The following is a 24,820-nucleotide window of genomic DNA, read 5'->3' as shown; positions in this document are numbered from 1 at the left end:
AAATATTATTTATTGTACTGTTTATATGTATGTACACATTATACTTAATTAAACTGTTTACCAATGGAGCATTCTTTTTTTAGGTACATAGGAAATAATGATTCCATTACAATTAGTATATGGAATCATAAAAAAATTCATAAAAAACAAGGTGCTGGTTTCTTAGGTTGTGTTCGAATTATGACCAATTCCATTCAGCGATTGAAAGATACAGGATGTGAGTATTGTTTATTCTTTAAATGTTGTTTGATTGTGTCTGTTACATTTATTTCAAAATAAAGTAGTTGGTATCTTTAGTGTTCTGATTTCCACCTAAAAGAACTAAGAGAGACACAGTTTTCATGGTGCCCTAGTGCACGTTTTGCTTTTGAGTAAGAATTAGTTAACATTTTATGATATTGTACATTGAATATCATTTATGTTATGCAGTATAGTCTATTGCCATTGTTAAATTAAAGTGTTCTGTGCTCCAAGGCTAATAAGTAATGTGGAGATCTATTTATCATAAAAATGTTAATATCTTTACAAAATTATATGAAAATCAAGTGCATAATGATAATAATTAGCTTATGTTAGGTTGATAAAAACGTTAATTAATGTGACCAATATTTTATTAATTGAATTAGATTTTATTTATTTTAAAAAATTCATTTAAAAAAAATAACTTATGGAAAATTTCTACAAATTGAGTCAAAACGAACTGGGTATACAGGATTTAAATTGCTTTTTTTATATTAAAAAGAAAACATTAATTTAAAACAACTTAATTTTAAAAAATATATATTTATTTCTGTCTAGATGTATTTTTTAACAATGTAACTAAGAAAAATGTTGTTTTGATTGTGATTCCCCCCCCCCCCTCATTGATTATGAAGTTTTTACACTAAGAAATAATAATAGGAAGATGTGTGTAAATTATTATATTTTAAATTATAATTTTCCATTTGCCCTAAGTTAAATAATTGGATGATCATATGCATGTTTCACTTATACCCATTTAACTTATGTTTATTTAAATACCAGTGCTTTTAAAACTTATTAAATATGCTGTTAGTGTATATCAATTATTAAAAAAAGAAGAAGACTTGTTCGACTTAGAGTAACTTAAAATAATTAATTTTTTCTGTAATGTTTTTTGATCTAAACTGGTTTCCCTCATTGAGAATATCTAACTGATAAAGTGCGTCTTGTCTTAACTTGAACATAATTAACAATAATTTTATTTATTAAGTTATTAATACATAAAATTATAATATTAAATAAAAATAATTTCTATTTCCGCTGCAATATTGTTTCTAAATGATATTAAGTAATATCATATTCATTTGTTGATAAATGTAAAAAAAAAAATTATAATAATAGTCTATTGGAAATTAAATATATCTAATTTTTAAAAAAAAATCATTATTGCCAACCCTGAAAGTAATATGACTTGTTAAATTGTATATGTATTGAAATTGGAAACAATTTTTTTTACATAACGTTTAAAATTCAATTGTCTAGTGTAAATACGTGTTATGTGTAGTGTAATACGTGTTATGTTTATATGCATTATGTTTGTATCTTTATTGTAGATCATCGACTTGATCTAGTAAAAGGACATGTAGATGATTCTGAACAAGTCAAAGGCCAAATTGTAATCAGTCTGCTGTCTCGAGATGGGCGAGGCTCCGGTAGTGTCAATGTAGTAATGGATAGATTGGGCAATCTAGCTTTATCACCTGACGAACTACCCGAGGGGTGAGTGTAATTACAAAATTGTCTTTTGGCTTAAAAAAAAAAAGTTTCATCTATACTGCAAAGAAATGTGATGAATTTTGTATATTATGTTGAGTAGTGTTTACTTCAGGATTTCATTTTGAACTTTTAACTCTTTTTAAAAAAATTGATGGCAACAAATGAAAAATAAATTTGTTCATTTTGATGTTGTTCATTTCCTTTGAAATTTAATTTGATGTTGTGTGGTTTGAATGATGATGGGATTCCAATCATTTAAGAACCGGTACTGTTTAAATTTGCATTATTTTTTTAAAGAAAAAAATAATTATGAAACATAAAATAGTAGGTATAAAAAAGCATTTATTTTAATTTGAAATGAATTATTTTTTAAGTATTTCCGATTGACTTTTTGGTTTTTTCTTGCTTTTTCCACTTCCTTGTTTTTCACTTCAGTATCTTAGGCATTGTGGTTAGGTCATAGCCATATTATAACCACTGGCTTTGGGCCCCAGTCTTTCAGAGGTAATCCTAGTCTCGTTAAGGAAATAATCATTATATTCCATTTATTTTTTACAATCAATCTGCTTCTTCTGTGCATGCAAATGGAATTCATGAGGCTTAATCCTCTTTCAGCTTCAGCAGAACTTATAGCGACAGTTCTAAAAATATTCTTCTCTTTCTAAATACTCTTAGGAATTATATGATTATTCATGTACCCAAAGCATTTTCAATATAATCTCTATAGTCATTGATGTCTATTCAATACTTGAAAGTGTTTTTAAAAAAAACTGTTGAAGCAGTCGATATTTAGCTTCTCTCCAAATTCAAAATATGTCTTCAAATTTCCATTGTTTCAGTTCTAAAGATTTTATGAAACCTAGTCGATTGTGATCAGACTTGTTTGGCACGTTAATGAATTATCAGTGTTCATTAATATGATTTGAAGATTATGAATAATGCTATCTATGAACTTTCCCCATGGCAAACCAAACACTAGAATTTCGAGTTCTCACTAAAATCAATATATTCAAATTTCTTAGAACTAAATATTTCCTGTAATGTTTTCTCATAAGCTCCATCATTAGTCTTCAGCATTTCAAATTTTCTGATTTAATTAAATCCACATTTCTTTCTTTTAATGTTATGGAAAGCAGAGAGATTTCCATCAAAATATCAGTCCTGTGGGCCAGACTTCTTACAAAATTTTTATTTTCTAGGCATTTCTGCATGCCTGAGAATTTTTCATTTGATTTGAAGAACAAATACAGAGAAGGATAAGCACTCTCGATTGCCACTGATCTTAAACTAATGCTGCCAATCTTCGTCCCAAAACATGTCCAATTTTAGTGATTTCATATCCAAGCTGTTCTGAAATCTTCAAAAATTAAATTTTTGTTTTGTTTGATTGATGAAAAATTATATAAATGTTATCCATAAAAATTTTAAAATGATTTACTTACCTGATTTTTTTTGTAGTCGATTTATCTAAAACAGGCTGAAGAGGATTATTTAAACAATGTTAGACTATAATATTTGGGAAACAATTTGAAATTTGTTCACCGTCGACAGACTTTTTCCCCAATATTACACCATCGGAACACAATGTCATTAGTAATCTGATGAGGAAAGGTGCTATTTCTGAATTTTCCTCTAAACTGTCTTGCTTGGAGACATTTGAAGCCTTAAAATAATAATGCAAATTTTTCAATCCTTCTCTGTTATTTTATCAAGCATTTAATTTTTGTTGTTGTTGGAAATAAAGCCAATATTTTTTGTTGCTGTTTTCTTTGAATCAACCAACCCTCATATTCAGTAAATTTTTTTATTTAAAGATCAAGTTCATCTTCAATGTATGAGAATGGACAGCAATGTTTTGTCAAACAATACACAGTATTAAATATTTTACGTGTTGACTGTATGCATTTTTCATCAAATTGGTCAATAATTTCGCACATTGGGTTTATTTTTGACTGTTCAAAGTTTTCCTTACATAGTGATATTTTGAATTGAATTGTTTTTTGATTTTTTCTTCTTCTTAAAGATACTTTTTGGTTCTTTTTTTACATTTTCTGATAGCTTCACATGGTATTGTTTCCTTTCTTTAGAAACATGAAGTGATATTTAATTTGTGTCAGTAATCACAGCCTAATTTACATTCGACTATTTATCCCTTTTTTTCTTCTTAAAAATATTGAAATTGTTCCTAAACCTGCATTAATAAAAGATTAAGTTTCATTTTCCTGCTTATCATTTAATGTTTCTTCTGTATTGTCGTGGTTTTCTGTTTCTTGTTCTTTCAACTAATTCAGATTTGTTTTGGAATATTAAAAAAAAGTTGTTCACAAAACTTAGTTGCTCTTTCATTTTTAAGTTAGTTAAACATAATTACAAGAATAATTGTTGGAAATATTTTAAATGCTTCAAAATAGTAAAAATCCACAATACACTTATTCCTGCAAACTTTGAATCAAACTCCTGGCGAAATATAATGCTTTAAATCAATTGTACGGGGAAATTTTAAGAACTGGTACGTGCGTACCAGCTGAATATCATCATTGGATCTGAATCGCAATAAAATAAAAAATAAATAATTCTGATATTTCGATTAATTAATAGCCATTTTCCATTAACTATTTTCATTCTGATTCTACCCTTTAGCATAGTTTTGCAAAAGATTATTTTTATTGATTCTAGTAGAAATAATTTTAAATAATTTTATTTATTTATTTATCAGTTTCACACTAAAGCAATGAATCTACTAAAAATATTCTACTATTGAAAGGAATGTAAAATAACCTTGTTTTTTTTTTTATATAGAATTTAGAAGGAGAAAAATTAACTTCTAAAAAAATTGCTTGCTTAAGTATTAATATATACATTGAAGAAATCTAACAAAGCTAAGTTTTTTGACTTATTGATTTTTTTTCAGCTGGGAAGAAAGGAGAACAGCTGCAGGGAGAGTATATTATGTTAACCATTTTACAAGGTCTACACAATGGGAAAAACCCACTAGGTACTACTGTGGATTTTTATTATTGATCCTTGATAATAATTCTATACAATTGTTCAATATTATTGTTTCTTAATGTCAATGATAAAGGTAAAGGGTAAGTTCCACTTACCTTTTCTATAGACCGTGGTCTTAACTTTCTGTAACTAGATATTATTGTGGTGAGGCTGTGGTATTATCTACACATCATATTAATTCTGAATAAACATTTATTTTTTCTAATCTATAGTGTATATAAAAAGAAGATTAATCCATTATCGGCCAAAGGTGCTCAAACGCACCAATTCAATAAATATTTTTTTATTAATACTGTGATGTATATTTTTCACTAATTTTATTTTTCTGCTATTGTCAAGGATTCTTAAGACATTCAAAAACTAATAATAATTCAAATGGAGTAAGCACTTTCTGCTCTGAAAGGCTGTTGAGAAATTTTTAAACTATTAAAATTTTTTAACTTAAAACGGTTATTCACGAATGAAATTTTTTTAAAGTATATAATTATTAATTGTGAGATTTATCATTATGTTTTTATAATGGATTAAAGTTGCAAGTCAGTAAATAAAAAAAACAAGCAATCAACTAAATGGTGTGTTCATCGATTTGGTGAATGGTGCATATACGCCCCATTTTATTTCTTAAATAAAATATAATTTTTTATACAAAAATTATTTGTGTGTCTTGATGAATGTAATGTAAGCATATTTCAATGAAAATACTGCATTTTATAAAATGTATATGCTTGGCCTAAAATAGGTTAATATTTTTAAAAAAATGATACATGAATTTCATTATTAAAAAAAAGTGATGAGTGTTAACAGCAGTTAATTGCAGCAAGCCACATCTTGATCTTAATTCCAACTAACTTGAAAATTATTTGAGATGAAAAAGGTTATTTTTTTTTCACCATGCTCACAGCGCCATCTGTTTTTATTATGAGGGCTTAGGATAACAATGCAAAATTAATTTCTAGCATTACTGCCTGCTTGAAATATTACAATTAATCTATTTTCAAGCAAGTAGTAACGTCAGAAATCAAATTAGCATAACATTGTTATCCTAAGCCCTCATAATAAAAAAAGCAACAGATGGCGCTGTGAGCATGGTGAAAAAATAATAACCTTTTTTTCCCTTAAATAATTTTTAAGTTAGTTGGAATTAAGATCAAAATGTGGCTTGTTCTAATTAACTGTTATGAACACTCATCACTTTTTTTAAATAGCGAAATTCATGTATAATTTTTTTTTTAATATTAACCCATTTTAGGCCAAGCATATGAATGTTATAAAATGTATTATTTTCATTGAAATATGTTGGGCCGGGATAGCCTGGTTGGTAGGGCACTGGGCCCATGTTCAAGAGATCATGGGTTCGATCCCTGCCGGCCGAAGACTCCCTGTGTAGTAAATGGTGACTGATGCACGTTAAATCTGTCTCGTCTCAAAGTCCTCCATGTTCCTATAACAAATCAATACCTCTGGGGGTAAGATCCAGGAGTTTCCTTATCTTCTGGTTTGTTTAAAAAGTTACAAGGCTACAAAAACATTAGTAGTCGTAAACCCAAAATTAGGTTGGATGTTTAACGACGGATATTAAAAAAAATTAATCCATTTTCTTTTTAATAGTTAAATTTGACTTGTTACCTAGCATTGAGCTGAAACTATACAGTGATATGCATTTTGAAAACTCTTGTACAATTTGTGATTTACTTTCATTCAGCGTAAAATCTGTCTTTGATGATTAGAAGTGAGGTATTGCAAAAAATAAAATATACGGTGAAAAACATTGTTACAATCATCTGGGTTAGCATTTAGTGCAAAAATCCTAGATTTCTCCTAGATTACAAAGTCATTCCACTTCCGCTACCACAATTTGTCATATATAAGCATACAGTTAAAGCATTTTACTTTTAAATTTAATCCTTTTTTATGTGAGAAGTCTCACAACATGGTCAAGTTCGCATGTAATGTATTATTCGTTATATTAATAATTTTAAAAAAGAGTTCTTAAGCTTTGTTTAAATTAGATATTATATGTCTAGCTCCTGGAAAACATTTTAAGGAAATAAATTTTTAAAATTGTAATTCCTCTAATTAAATAAATAAATTATGAAATGAACACTAAAGCAGTAGGTAAATTAATATTGTTACCTTTAATACAAACACGAAATGGATATATACATTAACATTGCCTTTGACTTTTAGCATTAAATGCCATCTGTCAATTAATTCAATATTCTTCCAAGGAAAAAGTTATAAATATTGATTTTTTTCAATGTGTCCTCCCGCTTATGGTAAATGTAATAATATGTAGTTGAATAATGTGTAGTTGAATAATATAGTGAAAATATAGTTATTAACACTAGATTGCCCAAGGAAGTCATTTTGACTGCTTTTTAATTTCAATTAGAGAAACAATGATGTATATTATGACAAAATTTATTAGAATTTTGTAACTTTTATAATTATTTTTATTGATGATATTTACTAATAACTTGTTATATAATTGAAAATAATACCAAAAATATTAAAAGTTAATTTTAAGCAAACTTCTTTATACAATAGTTGTTCTTTCACAATGCAGTCTTTTTGACTGCTTTTGGCAATATAGGTATTTCAGTCCTTCTAGTGTTAAGTCCCCAAGGGAGTTTTCCTAGTCTTCTGGGCGACCTGAGCCTGGATTTTGTTGGTGTCTGATAATTAATGTGCTATGCTTGCATTATAGCTGCATCTTTTGTTTATACATCATCCACAATGCCAAAATTTAATTTTGCTTTTCTTTTTTTGCAGAACTGCTTATGAACCAGTTCAATCCAACGGCCATAACAACAATAATAACAGTAGTCGACCTACTTGTAGTCAAGTGTCTAGTAATGCTATTTCAAATAATACCACAACGAACTATTCTTCTAATTCAAATTCTAATTCCAATACCAATCATAGTAATGTTAGTAATTCAGAGAGTACAAACCATATTACTAATGGTGTGAGCAGTAGTGGGCACTCAAGAAGAAGATCAACTAGGCATCGGAATTACTTGTCAAGAAATCATCTCCATCTAGCTGTTGAATTACCTGATGGTTATGGTAAGTTCTGCTTATGTGGTTTTAAATATCTCTATTTAATTTCGATGTTAATTTTAAAGGTTATTTTATCAGGATCACCCAAATCAAACCAAATATGATGCGAAACATCACTTTAAATTGTTAGCCACAATTTCTTCATTTGGTTGCTGTGTGTGGACGCTAAGAAAAAGAGATTAGTTAGTGGATTAATTAATTATTAATATTTTATACCTCTGCATATTATGAAATGATAATTAAGGCAATTATTGTCTTACAATTCCGTAGGTTCTCATTGAACAGATAATCACATATTATGATGATTAATAAGCAAATGACAACCACATATCTTTAACTGTGGTTAATATAATGTTAATAAAAGAGTTATTATGAGAAATATTTTTTTATCTTCATTTTTTAAAATTCTCCCTTGTTATTAGATTTTTTGTTTTATCTTAGAAAATTAAAAGCTTAGTAATAAAAGTAGTGTTCTTTTATTGTATTAAAAAATAATCACATTTTTAGTTATTTTACTACTATTAAATGTTTAATGAGTTATAATTAATTTTGATCCATTTATATTTTCTTTTATAATGCATTTTATGTAAAACTGTATTTAGTCAATATACGCAATCAAATTAATGAATTTTAAGTAACTGTTTAAAATTCTGAAATAATATTAAGCATTAACTTTTGCGACATTGCTAAATAATTTCCGTTGGAAAAAAAAAATATTTTATTTTTTATTTTTTTGTAATCAAATTTTATTCCTCTAGAATCTGAAAATAAATCGATGTTTTAAAAACAATAAAAAAAATTTAGGATCTTTTAATTTGATTGTTTTGAGTTTTGATATAACAATCTGTCAATTTGGATGTTTTTTCAAGAAAAAAAATATGAATGTGAAGCAATTGTATCGGTGAGGGTGAGCAAATCAAGCAGGTGCGGTCATTCCCTTTTGTTAAATATTGTTATAAACAGCTCTGTGACCAAGGGCGCCGGCAGCGGGGTGCAAGGGGGTGTACTTGCACCGCCCTGACTTTTTTTAAAAGCAAAGAGATACAGAAAAACAATTATGTTATAAATTTTTTTTATTTAACATATTTTTATTGAAAAACAAATAATTAAGTAATTATTGATACATAACAATTAAAAAATTGTTTAATCAAACAAGGACTGTAATTGTCTTGTTTGCTGTCCAAATCTGTTTATAACTTTTTCAATGAATTCTGAGTCGTCTTTAATTCTTTTCTTATGCACACTGAGCATGCACAAACTTGGCAGATATCTACGCTATATTTTTAAATTTCATTTAATAAAATATAAGTAATATTATATTTTCTATTAGTTATTTAGTTTAACAAAGGTGTATATGACAAACTGACTTCTCACAACTGTAAAACTTCATCAACACAGTAAATACCAATGTTAAGCGTGCACAAACACGTTAGTATACGAAACTACTGTTTGTTGTTATTTGTGTTTCAAAGTCAGTAGCTACGCCAGCGCCATCAATACAGTTTCTCGTGGCAAAATTTGAAAGTACAAGAAATTCGTACTTTTTTTTAAATATCTTGTTAATAATGAGGAAATGTATCTTGAAAAAATTAACAGATGAAAGTATGTGTAATAACAAAACAACATGTAATAACAGAATAATTGAAGAAAAGAAAATTTGGAGGGGGGTAGTTTTTAAAGGGTTGCACACCCTTTTATATTATTCTGCTGGCGCTCTTGTCTGTGACCCTATTCAAACAGAATTTTAAAAAACCTTGTTAGTGTTAGAAAAATCTCATGCACAAGCCATTTTAAAACTCTAAGCGTGTATAAAAGGATATTTTATGATAATGCGTTTACTGTACAGGATTTGACCTCTTTATTTTTTTTCTTCAGAAATACGGACAACACAACAAGGTCAAGTGTATTTTTATCATGTTGCTACTGGTGTTAGTACGTGGCATGACCCAAGAGTTCCTAGAGATTTAGCTGGTATAAATGTTGATGATTTAGGACCTCTTCCTGATGGTTGGGAAATGAGGCGTACTATGAATGGACGTTATTACTATGTTGACCACAACAATAGAACTACACAATTTACTGACCCTCGACTCTCTAGTAACTTGGCTGTGCAAAATATGCTCAAGTAATTATAACCCTTTATTATTTATCTTATTACAATGTTTTTGTTTTTATTTTGCTTTTAAAAATTGCAGCAGTAACATGAAAAAGTTAAAGATGAAGTAAATTAAATTCAAAATTCGTAATCACTATGAAGTTTAAACTTCATTTTCTCTCTCTCTTGTTTGCTTACTTATATCATTATTACTTGTAATATCTCAGAACTATGTTTTTATCCTTTTGCCAACTTTTCAGCATGAAACGTGTGAGCTCTCAGAATCAGAGCACATTTGAAAGTATTTAAACTTTGTAGTGGATAAAATGTTTTGAAATCAAACATAAAATTTTAGGCAATATATTTTCTAATTTTATGGCAACTGTATTTTTTGTTATAACTTTTTCATCAATATTAAAATTGGATTAGGAAATTGAGAATCTGATTTCTGTATATTAGACATAATGGTTGAACCAGATCTAGAAGAAATGTTTCCTAAGTTTCTGAAAATCATGAATTAAATATTATTATCTTTTTAAGTTTTAATTCTTTTTTGTTATAATTTTTTTAATTGTATTAATGTTAAAAGAATTATGACTCAACTAACTATGGAATGGAAACTATGAACTGGATAATTCAAAAAGTCAGCAGTATAATTATTGTTTACATTTCAAAAACTGATGTAATTTGGAGCACGCTCCATAAGCTCTATGTCGTGAAACATTTTCATTTACTTTTTTTATAAATCTATAAGAAAAACTTTTGTAATGATTTGAGATTTATGTTTAGGTAATATAATCAATCATATAATTTAACTGTAAGCTTGATATTATTGTTTATTTCAGCACAAGAAGAAGTAATGGAGTGGATGATAATGCACCCATTCAAAATGGCAGAGTACCGCCTGCAATTCCAGATTCTGCACCACCTGCTATCCCATCTTCTACCCCTAATCCTAGTGCCAATAGTCTAAACAATCAGCCTCCACCACTGCCTCCATTTCCTTTCCACCCCTCTATTCCACTCTGCCTCGATGGTTCAGATACTCCTGTTTCCAAACAGAGGAGAGATCTAGTTCAGAAACTTGCTGCCCTGAGACAAGAACTGCATGCGTTACAACCTCAATCTGGTCATTGCCGCCTAGAAGTTTCTAGAGAAGACATATTTGAAGTAATAATTATGATCTTCATTATGCATTAATATTTTATTTCATTATGCTTTAATTTTTGAAAGTGAAGAGGAATATGTATAATAATAAACCATTATATTTGTCATAATTGCCCAGGATGGGTTAAGTTCTTATGTTAAAAAGTCCTCTAGACATGGTCTGCTTGTTCCTTACTGTTCATTTTTAATCAATTTAATCGACTCATTGTAATTTTGACCTTGTTGTTTGACTTTTTGCATATTTTCTATTCCCAAAATAGTCATTTTTTAAATGTTTGTTTCTCAAGAAGAGCTGTTTGGCCAGGTCCCTCTAAATTATGTAAATTGAATTTGTGCACAAAAGTGTATACTTTATAATTCTTTTTTTTTTACTATTAATAAATTAAGTAAACAGAAAATATTAAATAATTATAATAAATCATTTTTTACATAAATCTTAGGGTAAACAAGTTTTATAATTATGTGGATAATAATTTAAATCACTTCCATAATTTTGGAGGTCTGGTGAAATATGCAAAGGGGGGAATTAACTTTAAGTAGCCTAAATTTTTTATTTCTCTCCTATCTTAAATATTGGGACTATATTTTCCAGATTGCAGCTATTTTAAGGAGCAAGAATCAAATTGGTGGGAGAAAATTTATTAGGAAGAAATTAGGAAGAAATATGTTTTTGTGTCCTGAATTTAGGAAGAAATATGTTTTTGTGTCTGATTTCTTCACTTAAAATATTGTATGCATTAATTAATTAGCATATTTTTGGTTAGGCTCTCAAAGCAATAAGATTAAATCATAGTATGTGCAAATCTAATGATTTTATCAAAAGTTGTTAAAGTGTACACTTTTTTATTGAGTACTTTACAAAAGTCCCCAATAGTCACATAGGCTCAAATGCTTTATTGTCGTTTTTACTGGTGTAAAAGATTTCAGAAGCAATTTTCCTTCTTTTTAGCTAAATTTGCAGGGCCACAAGTAACCATATTTTTTTTTTCTTTAAGCAATTTATAAGGTATTTTTTAAAACATTTGAGTTTTATTCATGTAGCATCTTAATATTTCAGGAATCTTACCGGCTAATAATGAAAATGAGGCCTAAAGATTTAAGAAAACGACTAATGGTTAAATTCAAAAATGAAGAAGGTCTTGATTATGGTGGTGTGGCTAGGTAAGTTTCAAAACTATTTGTTTTATTATTATTTATGCAAAATTGCAGTAAAATAATGTGTAGAAATGCTTGGTTTAATTACATTATTTTAGACGAAATTTCATTGAATCAACCTATTTTTTAAAAATTGTAAAACATAAATCTGTACGTAGTTTAAGGCTTTTATTAAATTTTAAATTTATTTTAAAATATTATGTAAGTATGAAATGATTTGTTACATTTCTGATTTCATTTTCAGGGAATGGCTTTATTTATTATCTCATGAAATGCTCAATCCTTACTATGGTCTATTCCAATATACTAGAGATGATATTTATACACTGCAAATCAATCATGATTCTTCAGTTAATCCTGTAAGTTTTACATTCTTTGGTGCTAAACTTTTAATGATATTAATAATTAGGTTATGGTAATTATTATGATACAGCTTACAGATAATTATGAGACTTGGCAGGCCACACACTAAGGGAGTGAGTGGTAAGTAAGAGGCATTCGAAAGGCAGATTCATATGCTTTTGTATTACCTTGCGCACATCATTTCTGCGTATCCTAATGTAAACATACAAGAGTGCATCGTCTGTATGCCTCTTTCTTACAGCTTGCTTCCTCAGTGTGTGGCCTGCCTAAGGATTATTTATCAGGTGTGAGTATAAATATACATTTGGTTCTCTATTTTATAACTTTCAAGGTACTATGAAATATTGTTCTAAAGTAAGTAGTTTAGTAGTACAGTAGGGAACCGATTATCCGGAACGATCGGGTTTTTCCGGTTTTCGGAATCGCTACAAAAAGTCGTTTTTTTATTGTTAAACCCAACTAAAAAAACAAAATAAAAAATTTGGAAATAATCTTAAAAAGAAGAAAAAAGCGATGAAGTAATACACTAATGATTATTTCCAAAATGATGGTAAGGTGAACATCTTTCAAAAAAGAAAGAAAAATCCTAAAATCTTATGAGGAAAAAAATTTTTTTTTTAAATGGCGGGAAAATTTATCGAATTTTGTTCCGGTTTTTCGGTTTTCTGATTTCCGGATAACGGGTTCTGTACTGTAATATTATGTAGTTTTCCTAATAAATTGGTTTGATTAGTTTTTTAATTTATTTGTTTATATTTCATTATACAAATCTGGTTTATTAATGTTTGAAAAAGAAGTAAAAACACAGTTAAATTTTTTTTAGAAAATGGAAAAATATGTTGCTTCTTTCAACTGTGAAAATTGTTTCGTGAAAAAAAAAACCTAAACATTAAATTTTTAACTTGATTTCTGAAATGGTTAGTTTATAGTATAACAGTAAGAAAAATATTTTACTTGAAAATTTTAGGTGTTAGGGGTGTAAATCTAATAATCAAACTGAGGAAGTGACGTAGGATTAAAAGCGGTTATTTGGTATCATATGATTAATTTGAATGTCTGTCAATTTGTCTGTGTCAATAGGAAAAACATTCTCATTTCTCTGTAGCTAAATCTAAAATTATGTATACATATAAAATGTTTTAAATTTTTTTTCTTTTTCTTTTTTTTTTTTTTTTTTACATTGAAAAAAGTATTTTTTAAAGTTTCAATAATATCATTGTAAATAGTTATTGTAGATTATTTAAGTTTTTCTATATCATTGCAATTATTCTAAAAAACACTTAGTAGTATTAAACTTTGTTATTTGTGTATCCTTCCTGTAAATGGACAACTCATAAGTGGCCAATTTTATCTCTCCCAAGAGTGTCCGTTTAACAGATTTCACTGTATATGCTAAAAAAAAAATTAGATTCTGGTGAATTAATTGTTTTATTACTTTAATTCATGTTTTTAAAACCTAGATGGTTTATTTTGATTATAAAATAATTTTTTTATTTTTTGTTTTGAAAGGAACATCTGTCTTATTTTCATTTTGTTGGGAGAATCATTGGTCTTGCAGTATTTCATGGTCATTACATAGATGGTGGATTCACGTTGCCATTTTACAAGATGCTTCTCAACAAACCCATTACATTGGACGATATTGAAGCAGTGGACCCAGAACTACAAAGAAGTCTCCATTGGATGTTGTAAGTTATTAAATTTGTTCAATTGTACAACTAATTTGTAAAATTGAAAAACTATAAAAGAAATATATTGAAGTAGCAATTTGCAATAGCCTCTGTTTTTTATGGAGAAACATTTAAATCAAAATTTTATGGTTGGAGTAAACATCTAATCTTAATCTGTTCTAAATCTTTGATTGAAAATCAATTTTGTAAGTCACCTCCTAATATTCCCTACTTTCTAATGCATATTTTCTCAAATTTACTAAAAAGTCACTTTTCAAATGTATCTGGTTTTGAAATATTGTAGCAGTTTATATTGTCAAAGTGCTACTGGCTTTTTATCTTAACCCTTTGCTTATTGCACTTAGCATGGTAAAGCCTGCTGTCCTTTTCCATGTGTTCTACCAGCCGTAAGCAAAAGGCTAATGCGCTTTTTTATTTAGAATAATATATTTAGAAAAATGTAGGTTGTAATATAATTAAAATTTAAGTAAAAGTTTGCCATTTTTAATCTGGAAATTATTTTTCTATCTAACCAAAAATGTTTTATTTTTAGAGACAACAACATTACTACTGTGATTGATACTACATTTTCAGTTGAACAGGATTCTTTTGGTGAAATAAAAGTTCATGAATTGAAACCAAATGGAAAAGAGATTCTTGTGACTGAAGATAATAAGAAAGAATATGTCAGGTTAGACATAATTCACGCAATGAAAATTTAGTCTTATGATGTTCATATCTATTATTAAAGATTGATTAATGACCAATGCTCTACTCTTTTTTAGCTTTAAAGCTTCTGTATTTGGAAAACTAAGCATTATTTGTTTTGTCAGCAAGTACAACACTGAGTATTTTTATATAAGTAATTGTTTTAGGTTTTCTAATGAACTATAGAACTTTGAATTAAATAGTGTTGAAACTTTTTATTGAAACTTATCTTAAAAAGTGAAACTGTACTTAAAAATTAAAATCAAACTGCAAATTTTAATCATTTTGACATTTTAAATAAAAGGGCATGTAATTTGACTTGATAGAAATCGTTGATAGAAATCGTGCCATGAGTAATTTGACTTGATAGAAATCGTTGGATTGCTGTTTCAAAATGTCTGTTACTGACTTCTTCACATCATCCTCCAACATGAATGTGATTCCCTTTACCCGTTTTTTTTCAATTGCCCATAAATGTGCAAGGCAACAGGCTTGGGCTCTATGGTGGATGTTGCTGCGTTTCCCACTTGAAACTGCCAGTTTTTCCTTAAACACATTAGAAACATAGGGGGGGGCAAGAATTATAGTGTTACAGGGATGAGATTTTTCCTCTTTTTAGCGGATTTCCGCCTTTTTCACTTTTATCTCTTGAATTTCAGCTTTATATCAAAAAATTCAGATTTTCTAAAAATTTCACATTTTTTAATAAATATTCCGCTTTTTCAGAAAATTCACCGATTTTCAAAGAGAAACAGAAAATTCGAACTACATAGTTACCAATCCTTCCTCATTTTTACTTATTTTAGCTATTTTCTCCCCTTTTACATGCAGCAAATGAGATTTTCTGCATTTTTACCCGTCTGCCAGATAGCTACGATTTTCGTAGTTCAAACGACGCTGCTTCTGACAAGTCTTTTAGAGGTCCCAAGCCTGGAATCTGCTAATATCCCGATTCTTATTCTCACGATTTTAATATTTATTTATTATTTTCCTAACGCCAGGCACTGAACTTTAATGTTTTTCACCGAGGAAGATGCCAGAAATGTTACTCATTTAACGTTATCCAGTGGGCACCTGTGAATCTAAGTCACGGAGGCGAGCGACATTACCCACGCCACACTGCCACATACCTGTTTTACAGGGCGGGCCACATTCACACAATAGAGAACAAAACACAGAGTGAAACATCCATGCCCTGCGCTGGATTCGAACCAGCAGCCAATGGCTTGCAGTCAGGCACGCTAATTACTCGACCATCGGCCGGCACGATTTTAATATCAAACATAGCTTTTCAGATTTGCGTAATATAAAAGTTGCATGTTGCGATTCTTATTCACTCGATTTGAATATTGTACATTGCGATTCTTATGTACGAGATTTAAAAATCCGATATTGTGATTTGTATTTACGCCTTTCTAAGACCAATGTAGCGATTCGTATTCAAGCGAGTTTAAAATTCAATGTCTTGATTTGCTCATGCGGTTATAATATCAAACATTAATTTTCGTATTTATATGTGATTTAAAAATAAGACATTAAAATTCACATTCTAAAAATTATGCATCATAATTCTTATTCATGCAATATAAAAATTACGCATCATGATTCGTATTTACGCGATCTAAAAATTATGAATCGTGATTTGTATTTACACGTTTTGAAAATTCTATATCCCAGTTTGTATTTTCTCATTTTCAAAATCGTATATCTAATTTCATATTCATGTGATTTCAAAATCCATAATTGTTATTCATCTTCAAGCAATTTTAAGATCAACTATCGCGATTCTTGTAAGAAGTAAAAAAAAATTTTAAAATTAGTTACTATAAAGGTGACTGTTTTTCTAACGACGATTATTAGTATCAACATTTGAGAAACTGGAAGGGAATATATTCAAAACTAACATTCTGTGCTTGCAAGGAAGAAAAAGTAAGATTTGTCACAAAATGTTTGAAGATGGACTAACGACAAAATATAGCAAACATAAAAGATATAGCAAACAAAAGCAATCACTTAAAAAGTGGTTAATTTTTTTTTGTTGGAAAAGGAGTTAATTAACTCATCATCAAAATTTTAAATTATAATTGCTGTTATTTATGCTATAAAATGCAAAATTCTTATCAAATGAAAAATAATTATCTAAACAGTTGCTGATTGTCATTTAATTTTTCAAACTAAAATAGCAATTTTGTATGTTAAGGAGTTACTATATATTTCTACTTCACTGTTATTGATATGTTTCACAGGGCTCTAGTTAGATTAGACTATAATATGAACATAATGATTCTGCCCATTGTAGTTTTTTTTCCCCAAAATAATTCAAAAAGTAATATTACTGATACATTTGCTATAAATCACATAACAGTATTTATTAAAAGAAATGAAATATTTATGTATATACTCAATAGTTTTAATTTGCTAAACCAGGTAGTTTTTCAAGTAATAAGTCTCTCATGTGAACTGAGGAAAAATATAATTTCCAGGTTTATTTTTTCAATTGGTAATTTTTATTTTCACTAAATGTTAAGTATCAATGTAATCATTTATATAATAATAGATTAGTACACAATTGTATGTCAACACATTATTTATTATCTTAAACTGTCTGGAATTTATTATTAAAGGGTTGCGCTTGCGTAAAACTTACTAGTGTAGAAATTCAGCTTTTTTACCTTTTGGCTAATCTCATCCCTGAGTGTAGTAAAATGACCCCATTTGTCAATTTTCCTGGTGGTTTGTTCTTGATTGCAACAAACAGCCAGTCCAGAGTTTCACACTACTGGATTTGGTCTCACCTGGTTTAGTAATTTCGACCAGTAATAGCCCAAGACGGTCCAACCTTAGGCGTTTATAATCTAATATATACCTATAGGTATAGTAGGTTAGGTTTATAGCTTAAACCTAACTACAGCATACTGTTGGTCTTTAACAGCATGTCAACGTTATTGTGTTTAACCCACTGTATGAGTGCATTGAAAAACTTATATTTTCATACCAACGCTTCACAGTTGAGAGATGTCTATGTTCTATGTGCATACATTGCAAAAAATAAACTGAGTCATTATTATGTGGGGTGGGTTAGCTCGCTTTCATTTGACTCAACCTTGTATTATAAACACCCCAACAATGCATGCTAATAAAAAAAATAGAATTTGATCTTTTTGTAATGTTCCTTAATATTTGTATCTTGGACTGAAAACATAATTCTGTACAAGTAATTAATTATTTAATAAAGTTTTTTAACCTGCATTTAAAATTGCATCTCACAACAACTTAATAACCTAGTTTTTTATGAAATAATAATTTCTCCATTGCAGGTTATATGTAAACTATCGTTTCATGCGAGGTATAGAGCAACAATTCTTATCACTCATGAAAGGCTTCAATGAGTTGATACCCCAGCACTTCTTGAAATCATTTGATGAGAAAGAGCTTGAGGTTGGTATTTTATTTAAAATCTATTTTTAAATAATGAAACCATATTTAAAAACCTAATTGTATTTCTAAAAAAATTTGCAGTTATGTTTTTTGGCTTCAAATTTATTTTATAAAATGTACTATTTACAGTGCCATTGAAATAATTTTGCATTCTAAAATATTTTTTTAAAATTTTCTGAAACATGTTTAACCTCTTTACTGGTACCTCTTGGTGCAGCGTGTCCTCGTTTGGACCTTGTGCCACTAAACCCTACATTCAATCAATCAATTACTGATACCTCTGGTGCATGTTTACTTCTTTACTTTTACCAGAAATTTTGATTTAAAAAAAAAACATGCATTGTGTCCAACTTAGTGCAGCACATACAGTGTAGGGACAAACCAGTTTAGAGTGAAAAAATTGGCAGATAACGAAGTAGGAGTCAAATATGACTTATTTAATAATTACTTATAAACTGCTAAAATAATTGCTTAACAGATTTCTCAATTTTCATGTATTATTAATATTATGTCATATGAAAGCTAAAAAAGAATGTTGTCTTGTTGTGAATTAATTTTGCTGGTTTTTTTACTTTTTTTAAAACATATTAAATTAATTGTGCACACTTAAGAAATTTTTGGGTTATTGGCTTTCATGTTATATATTGCTGTATTTTACTGCGTGAAAAGTTTAAATTTTTTTTTTACTGCACAGAATATTTAAATTTATTAAGTGGATGGTTTTGGTTGCATCAAGAAAGCTTCTATGTACAGCTTTTTTTGACTTTCTATAACCTATCTAAAATTTAACTAAAAATGTTGAATTTCTTATTGGAATTTAACATAAGTACAAACATTTATATGTAAAAAAAAGAAACAATGCAAAGGACTCTTATAATTTAAGTCAAGTTTTTTTAGAGCTTAAATTTGAAAGGAAAAAATACTATGGCATCTTGTATACATGATTAAGATCATAGAAATCATGTTAATGACTAAACTATTCCATGTGTACTATTCTTGTTCAAAAAATTTAAAATAAAGAAATATTTTTACAATTAAAAGAACATTAATTTTTGGAACTAATTACCCAGTTTTAACAAGATCTTCTAGAAATCTTGTACACAAGGTGAAAAAGTTTGAATTCTGAAAAGAAAAAAAAAATTTAAGGACAAACTTTAAATAATAAATAACTTTCTATAAAATACTTGAAATTCCGTTTTCACTGAGAGGGTTTCAGTATTTTTATTATAACTTTGAAATTTTTTTAAGTGTTATCTTATATTTGGTGTCAAATTGTTTAGAATAAAATAGGTCGTATCATATATATTTTTTTTAATTAAAAATTTTGTTAGGAAAAGCTCTCTAGACCCCCTTAACCATTAAAGCAAAAATGATTTTAATGGTCTAAGAAAAGAATTTAACCATGCATTAAAATCACTTTTAATACAATTTTTAAAGTAGAACAAGATGTAGAAAATTCTCAAATTGCTTGTTTAAGAATGAATTAAATTTTAAAAATTTTCTGTGATACTCAGAAAATAAAAATCTAAACCATTCCAGTTAAAATTTTGAGTATTTTGTGTTCATTGCATCAATACTTTTCTAACAATAGTCTTTGCATTTTATTTAAACTCTAGCTTGTTATTGGTGGATTAGGAAAAATTGATTTAGAGGATTGGAAAATAAATACTCGCCTGAAACACTGTAACCCTGACACAAATATTGTAAAATGGTTTTGGAAAGCTGTTGACAGTTATAGTGAAGAGCAAAGAGCAAGACTTCTTCAATTTGTTACAGGAAGCTCCCGTGTGCCACTACAAGGATTCAAAGCCTTACAAGGTAAACTTTGCTTGATCTTTTTTTTTTTTTTTTTTTTTTTTTGTAATCTATTTCTTTTACTGACCTAAAGTGACCAGTTAAGATGAAAATTTGTACTTTTTTCTGCTATAAAAGATTTTTTATGGCATCTTTTTTGAATGAAGACAGTACAAATTGAGTAATCTAGAATATTTAACTTGAAATTAGAGATTAAAGGATTGGGACTTTGTGAAAAGTAGACTTAAAGTTATAATCGAACTACAGCAGTTTGACTGTACACAGAGCTGGATTTATAATAAGGACTAAGAGAACAGTCTAAGGATCCTTATATTTCTGTGGGGCCCCTAAATGTTACAAATACTTTTTGTATATGTTTTTCCTTAAAAACTTCAAATTATGAGTTAACGAAAATTGAATTCAATATAGGCACAAATTCACAAATGTATTATAATTTACTTATGTTATAAAAAGTTTAAAAGCATTTTGTAAATGAACAAGTCTTGTGCCTAAGTCCCTCGGTGTATATCATTTTTTTTTTATTATACTGTTCTTCTTAAAATTATATTATTAGATTATTAAAGTCCTGCATAATAGATTTTGTGAATAAAGTTATTTATTAGTTATCACTGAAGTTTAAAGTTTTCATTAAGAATACTGTTTATGTTGTTTGTAGCTCAAATAATAATGCAGTAGTATGAATTGCTCACTATTAACTAAACTTGTGGTATTTATAAGTTATATTAAGTTGAAAAAGAAATGTGCAAATAGCAAAAATTCAACTTTTGCTTCAATAGAATAAGAATTTATCTTTAAATATAATATTGAGGATAATAAGAATTTATATTTTCAAACCATAATATTGAAAGAATACAATTGTATTTGCCTTTAGAAACTTAACAAAATTTAGAGCTTTGAAATAGTTTTTATTCATTTTCTTAAATAAGTAAATAAAAGATCTACCCTGTTTGATTTTTAATGTCCTAATTTTTTTTAATTACTTTTTGATACTCTACATTGTTAATTATATTTACTTAAGCAAAATTCACGTTGTTAATGACCAATAGTGGATGTTTGTGGAATGATTCATCAAAATTTTGTTACTTTTTTAGCTCTTTATGTTTTAGGGATTAAGTAAATAATTTCGTGTTTTTATTATGGGATAGGTTCTACTGGTGCTGCTGGACCAAGGCTATTTACTATACATCTAATAGAAGCTAGTTCAGATAACCTCCCTAAAGCTCATACTTGGTAAGCAATTATCTTAATTGTTTGATTAGGAAATTAGTTTAAATCAGGGCTTGAAAAAACTCAGAAATTTTACCCGTCCCCCAGGACGGCTTGTCGAACAATGTACCCGTCGTCTTTTGAAACTAACCCGTAGCTTCTAAATAAATAGAAATATAATTTTCTCTTATTTATTACAAGCATTTATATAAATTGCACAATGAATTAGTAGTTACTAGGATTACATTATACAGTAATAAAAGAAATACTAGGTTACTAATAGTAAAACCTAGTATTTCTTTGATGAAATAATTTAAATGACAAAGGTCAAGTTATCTGGAATGTCAATTTATCCGAGGTTACTGCGTTTTTTAAATGAATCAAATATGACGTTTGCCAGTTCCCCAACCAAGCCAATGATTTACAGAGGTTTCTGCACAGAAATCCGAAAGGGGTTTTCCATTTAGGTAGATGTTCATAATTGCGTTTAACGCTTCTTGTTTAAGACCAGTACGTAATGTGTTTTTTGTAAGTTCATTGCTGAAGAGCCCCTTTCAACAGTGCTGCAGTACTCCCAGACAGAGAAAACATCAATTCCACCATGTGCAGTATGTTGCAATATTTCTAGATTAGAAGGTCATTTTAGAAGTGAGTAGCTAGACTCTTGTTAGATAACAAAAATTAAAAATGTATCACGAACATTAACGGAAAAATGGCCCTCTGCGGGGAATTTTTGACCGCCGAGGAGGGGTGGTTTTTCGAGCCCTGGTTTAAATATTGTTTATTTGATAAATAGGCTTATTTTAATAATTAAATTCCCCTAACATTACCATTATAACTTCATTCACGAAGTTATCTGTTAAGCTCATTCTTATCTGTTAAGCTCATTCATAGAGTTTTTCAAAAAATATATTCATAGGAGAACCTCTCTATAAATATTTCAAAAAAGTTTATTTTATTAGGTTAACATAATTTGACAGTATTGATAAGTATTTCCTGAATATTAATTGAAAAGGGTAAAAATGGCACAGAATATTGTGATGCTTTCATTAATAAGACAACATTTATCATAAATTTATTTAGCAAACAATTCTATAAATGGGGTATTTTTTAAATAATTTTGTGAAGGCAAATTCAATACTGAATGGGCGGAAGCATAGCTAAGGTTTACAGTGCCTGGGGACAAACTCGATTTTTGAACCTGTTAGCAATTTGGTTCAGAGCTTAAAAGGGGTTTTTTCAGGACCATTTTATGTTATTGATGATGTGAAAATTTAAATCCTCTGCAATTGGCATTTTTAAAAATAAAAAAATTACATTGAATAAGATTTTGAAACTTTACATAATGTTTTTTAACACATCGTACTTTGATAACTTCATAAATTTTACTTTGATTCAGTTTAAAATACAACAATGTATGTTACAAATATAGCTTCAATTATACTTTTTGATTGCGTTTGGTAGAATGATATTTTTCCTGAAGACAAAAACATTTTTTAGTCTGTCGCCAATTTATTAAGGAGAAAATTTTTTAAAAGATTCTATGTGCAAATTTTTACTAGCTACTCTCTGACTGTTTAATTTTTAGGTAAATCGTATAAATATTTTAAGAAGTTATGGGGCCTGCAATAAGTAAATGAAACAAAGAATATTTAATTTTCTCATAAATTTTTCACCCCTCGGACAGATGTCTCGTCTTGCTTCACACTACCTATGCCATGGTATGGGGCAGTTTTCTGTGTATATTTGTCAAACAATTCTGTAAATAGTTCAGTTTTGAAATGGAAAATTTATTATAAGGCAGTATTTTTTATATATTTAATAAGCAATTCTAAGAGTGGGTCATTTTTTGATTTGACAAAACTTTTTGTTTCTAAAAGTGAAATGTTGCCTTCATATATTAAAAAATAAATTGGACTCTTAATTCATCGTAATTTATTTGTTCTTAAGCACTTCTAACATAAGATTTTAAATCATGAAATTTTTAATATATTCTAATGTAGCTATATTTTGTTTTTAGTTTTAACCGCATCGATATTCCTCCATACGAATCCTATGAAAAATTATATGAAAAATTAACTCAAGCTATAGAAGAAACATGTGGATTTGCTGTTGAGTGAACTCAATTGTGTGAAAATTAGGAATTCAAATCATTTCATCTTCCAAGAATGAGCCTTATATATTTATTTAAAAAATTTTGAAAACTTTGCATTTCACAGAAGGGTGTAAAAAAGAAAATGATGAATTGTTTTCGTTCAAGAATTTTAACCAAGGAACTTGAAGATGCATCTTGAAGACTCCTTTTTCTCAAAGTCACTTGGTGAAGCTTTTACTACCAGTGCTTGTAAATTGCACTGTTAGTATTTTATATATATATATATATATATAGATTATTTATAAACTTTCTTGTGTGTGGCATAAAAATTGTGTTCAAAAATATTTCTTTTTAACTCAAAGGAAGCACCATCTGACATTTTTAAGAATATTGTAGAAAAAATATAAATTAATAAATGAACTTTATTTAGGAATGCTAAAAAAATTATATTTTTTTGGCACATTAACAAATGGCTAATGTAAACATTATAATTTTTCTTTGACAAGTCAGTCTTACCTTTATTTACAGCTTATATTACATATTGTGATTCTTATAATTATAATGAAGCTCAAACATATAAAGTATGACTTAGTTTAAAATAAACTTTTTTTATTTTTATTTATTATTATTTTTATTATGAATGAAATATATTATAAAGTTAATTTTAGTCAAACTCATGTTTTTATTATTGTATTTACACCATCCAAATTAAATTTACTTTTATAATACTTATTTGCAAAACATTAGTTTGTTAGAAGCTTTTTATATTACAATAATTTTGAAAAGATACGGAAAGACATATAACTTTCCTTACATTTTAATCAATAAATTTATTTAATTTAAACTTTTTACTCATGAACTTGCTTTTAATGCTCAGCACATAAAATAGAAAAAAAGTAATAAAAATTGTTTTATACAAAGAGTTAAAGGAGAGGAAAGTTTGCACTTTTTTTAAAATACATACATTTATCTCTTGACCTATATGAGCTGCCTTTCTCCACGTGTTATCAGAATAAAAAACACGATTTCATTTACCAATTGTCAACAATTACTGAACTTTTAAAAGCCTACTATGCAGTGGCCTTCACACTTCAATTGCCTTTGGTGTTGCTAAGGTCTATGCGTAAATAAATATCTGTTATACAGTGCATTGCTTTCATGGAAAACTTTACATTATTGGAAAAAATAATCAAAATATTTTTTCAGTTGCATATATTGTACAAAGATTGCTAGATTTTTGATATTAAGCTCCAAAAAAAAATTTATTCCTTTTCTTTCTATCATCCTGAAATAACTGTAA

At 28.2% G+C, this 24,820-nt stretch overlaps 1 protein-coding gene across 2 annotated transcripts in view; it reads left to right on the top strand.

The window, feature by feature from the left end:
* Window positions 1-23,741, top strand: part of Smurf (SMAD specific E3 ubiquitin protein ligase) — a 77,024-nt gene extending 53,283 nt beyond the window's left edge. Inside the window, exons 4-17 of one of the 2 annotated variants that reach the window (XM_016050243.5) lie at window positions 84-217; window positions 1,575-1,740; window positions 4,649-4,732; window positions 7,519-7,814; window positions 9,684-9,933; window positions 10,749-11,073; window positions 12,128-12,231; window positions 12,470-12,584; window positions 14,098-14,276; window positions 14,812-14,949; window positions 18,284-18,404; window positions 20,021-20,222; window positions 21,365-21,449; window positions 23,446-23,741. In XM_016050243.5, the coding sequence (XP_015905729.1) occupies window positions 84-217; window positions 1,575-1,740; window positions 4,649-4,732; window positions 7,519-7,814; window positions 9,684-9,933; window positions 10,749-11,073; window positions 12,128-12,231; window positions 12,470-12,584; window positions 14,098-14,276; window positions 14,812-14,949; window positions 18,284-18,404; window positions 20,021-20,222; window positions 21,365-21,449; window positions 23,446-23,545 (2,299 nt within the window). In that variant the 3' untranslated portion in view covers window positions 23,546-23,741. The remainder of the gene's footprint in view (window positions 1-83; window positions 218-1,574; window positions 1,741-4,648; window positions 4,733-7,518; window positions 7,815-9,683; window positions 9,934-10,748; window positions 11,074-12,127; window positions 12,232-12,469; window positions 12,585-14,097; window positions 14,277-14,811; window positions 14,950-18,283; window positions 18,405-20,020; window positions 20,223-21,364; window positions 21,450-23,445) is intronic. The other variant, XM_087164213.1, reaches the window with a different exon arrangement.
* Window positions 23,742-24,820: the final 1,079 nt, after the last annotated feature.

The sequence above is a fragment of the Parasteatoda tepidariorum genome, chromosome 5, assembly GCF_982258835.1.
Source record: "Parasteatoda tepidariorum strain Cologne lab strain chromosome 5, Ptep-v5.0, whole genome shotgun sequence".
NCBI lineage: Eukaryota > Metazoa > Arthropoda > Arachnida > Araneae > Theridiidae > Parasteatoda > Parasteatoda tepidariorum.
This window is presented reverse-complemented; position numbering and strand designations above follow the sequence as displayed.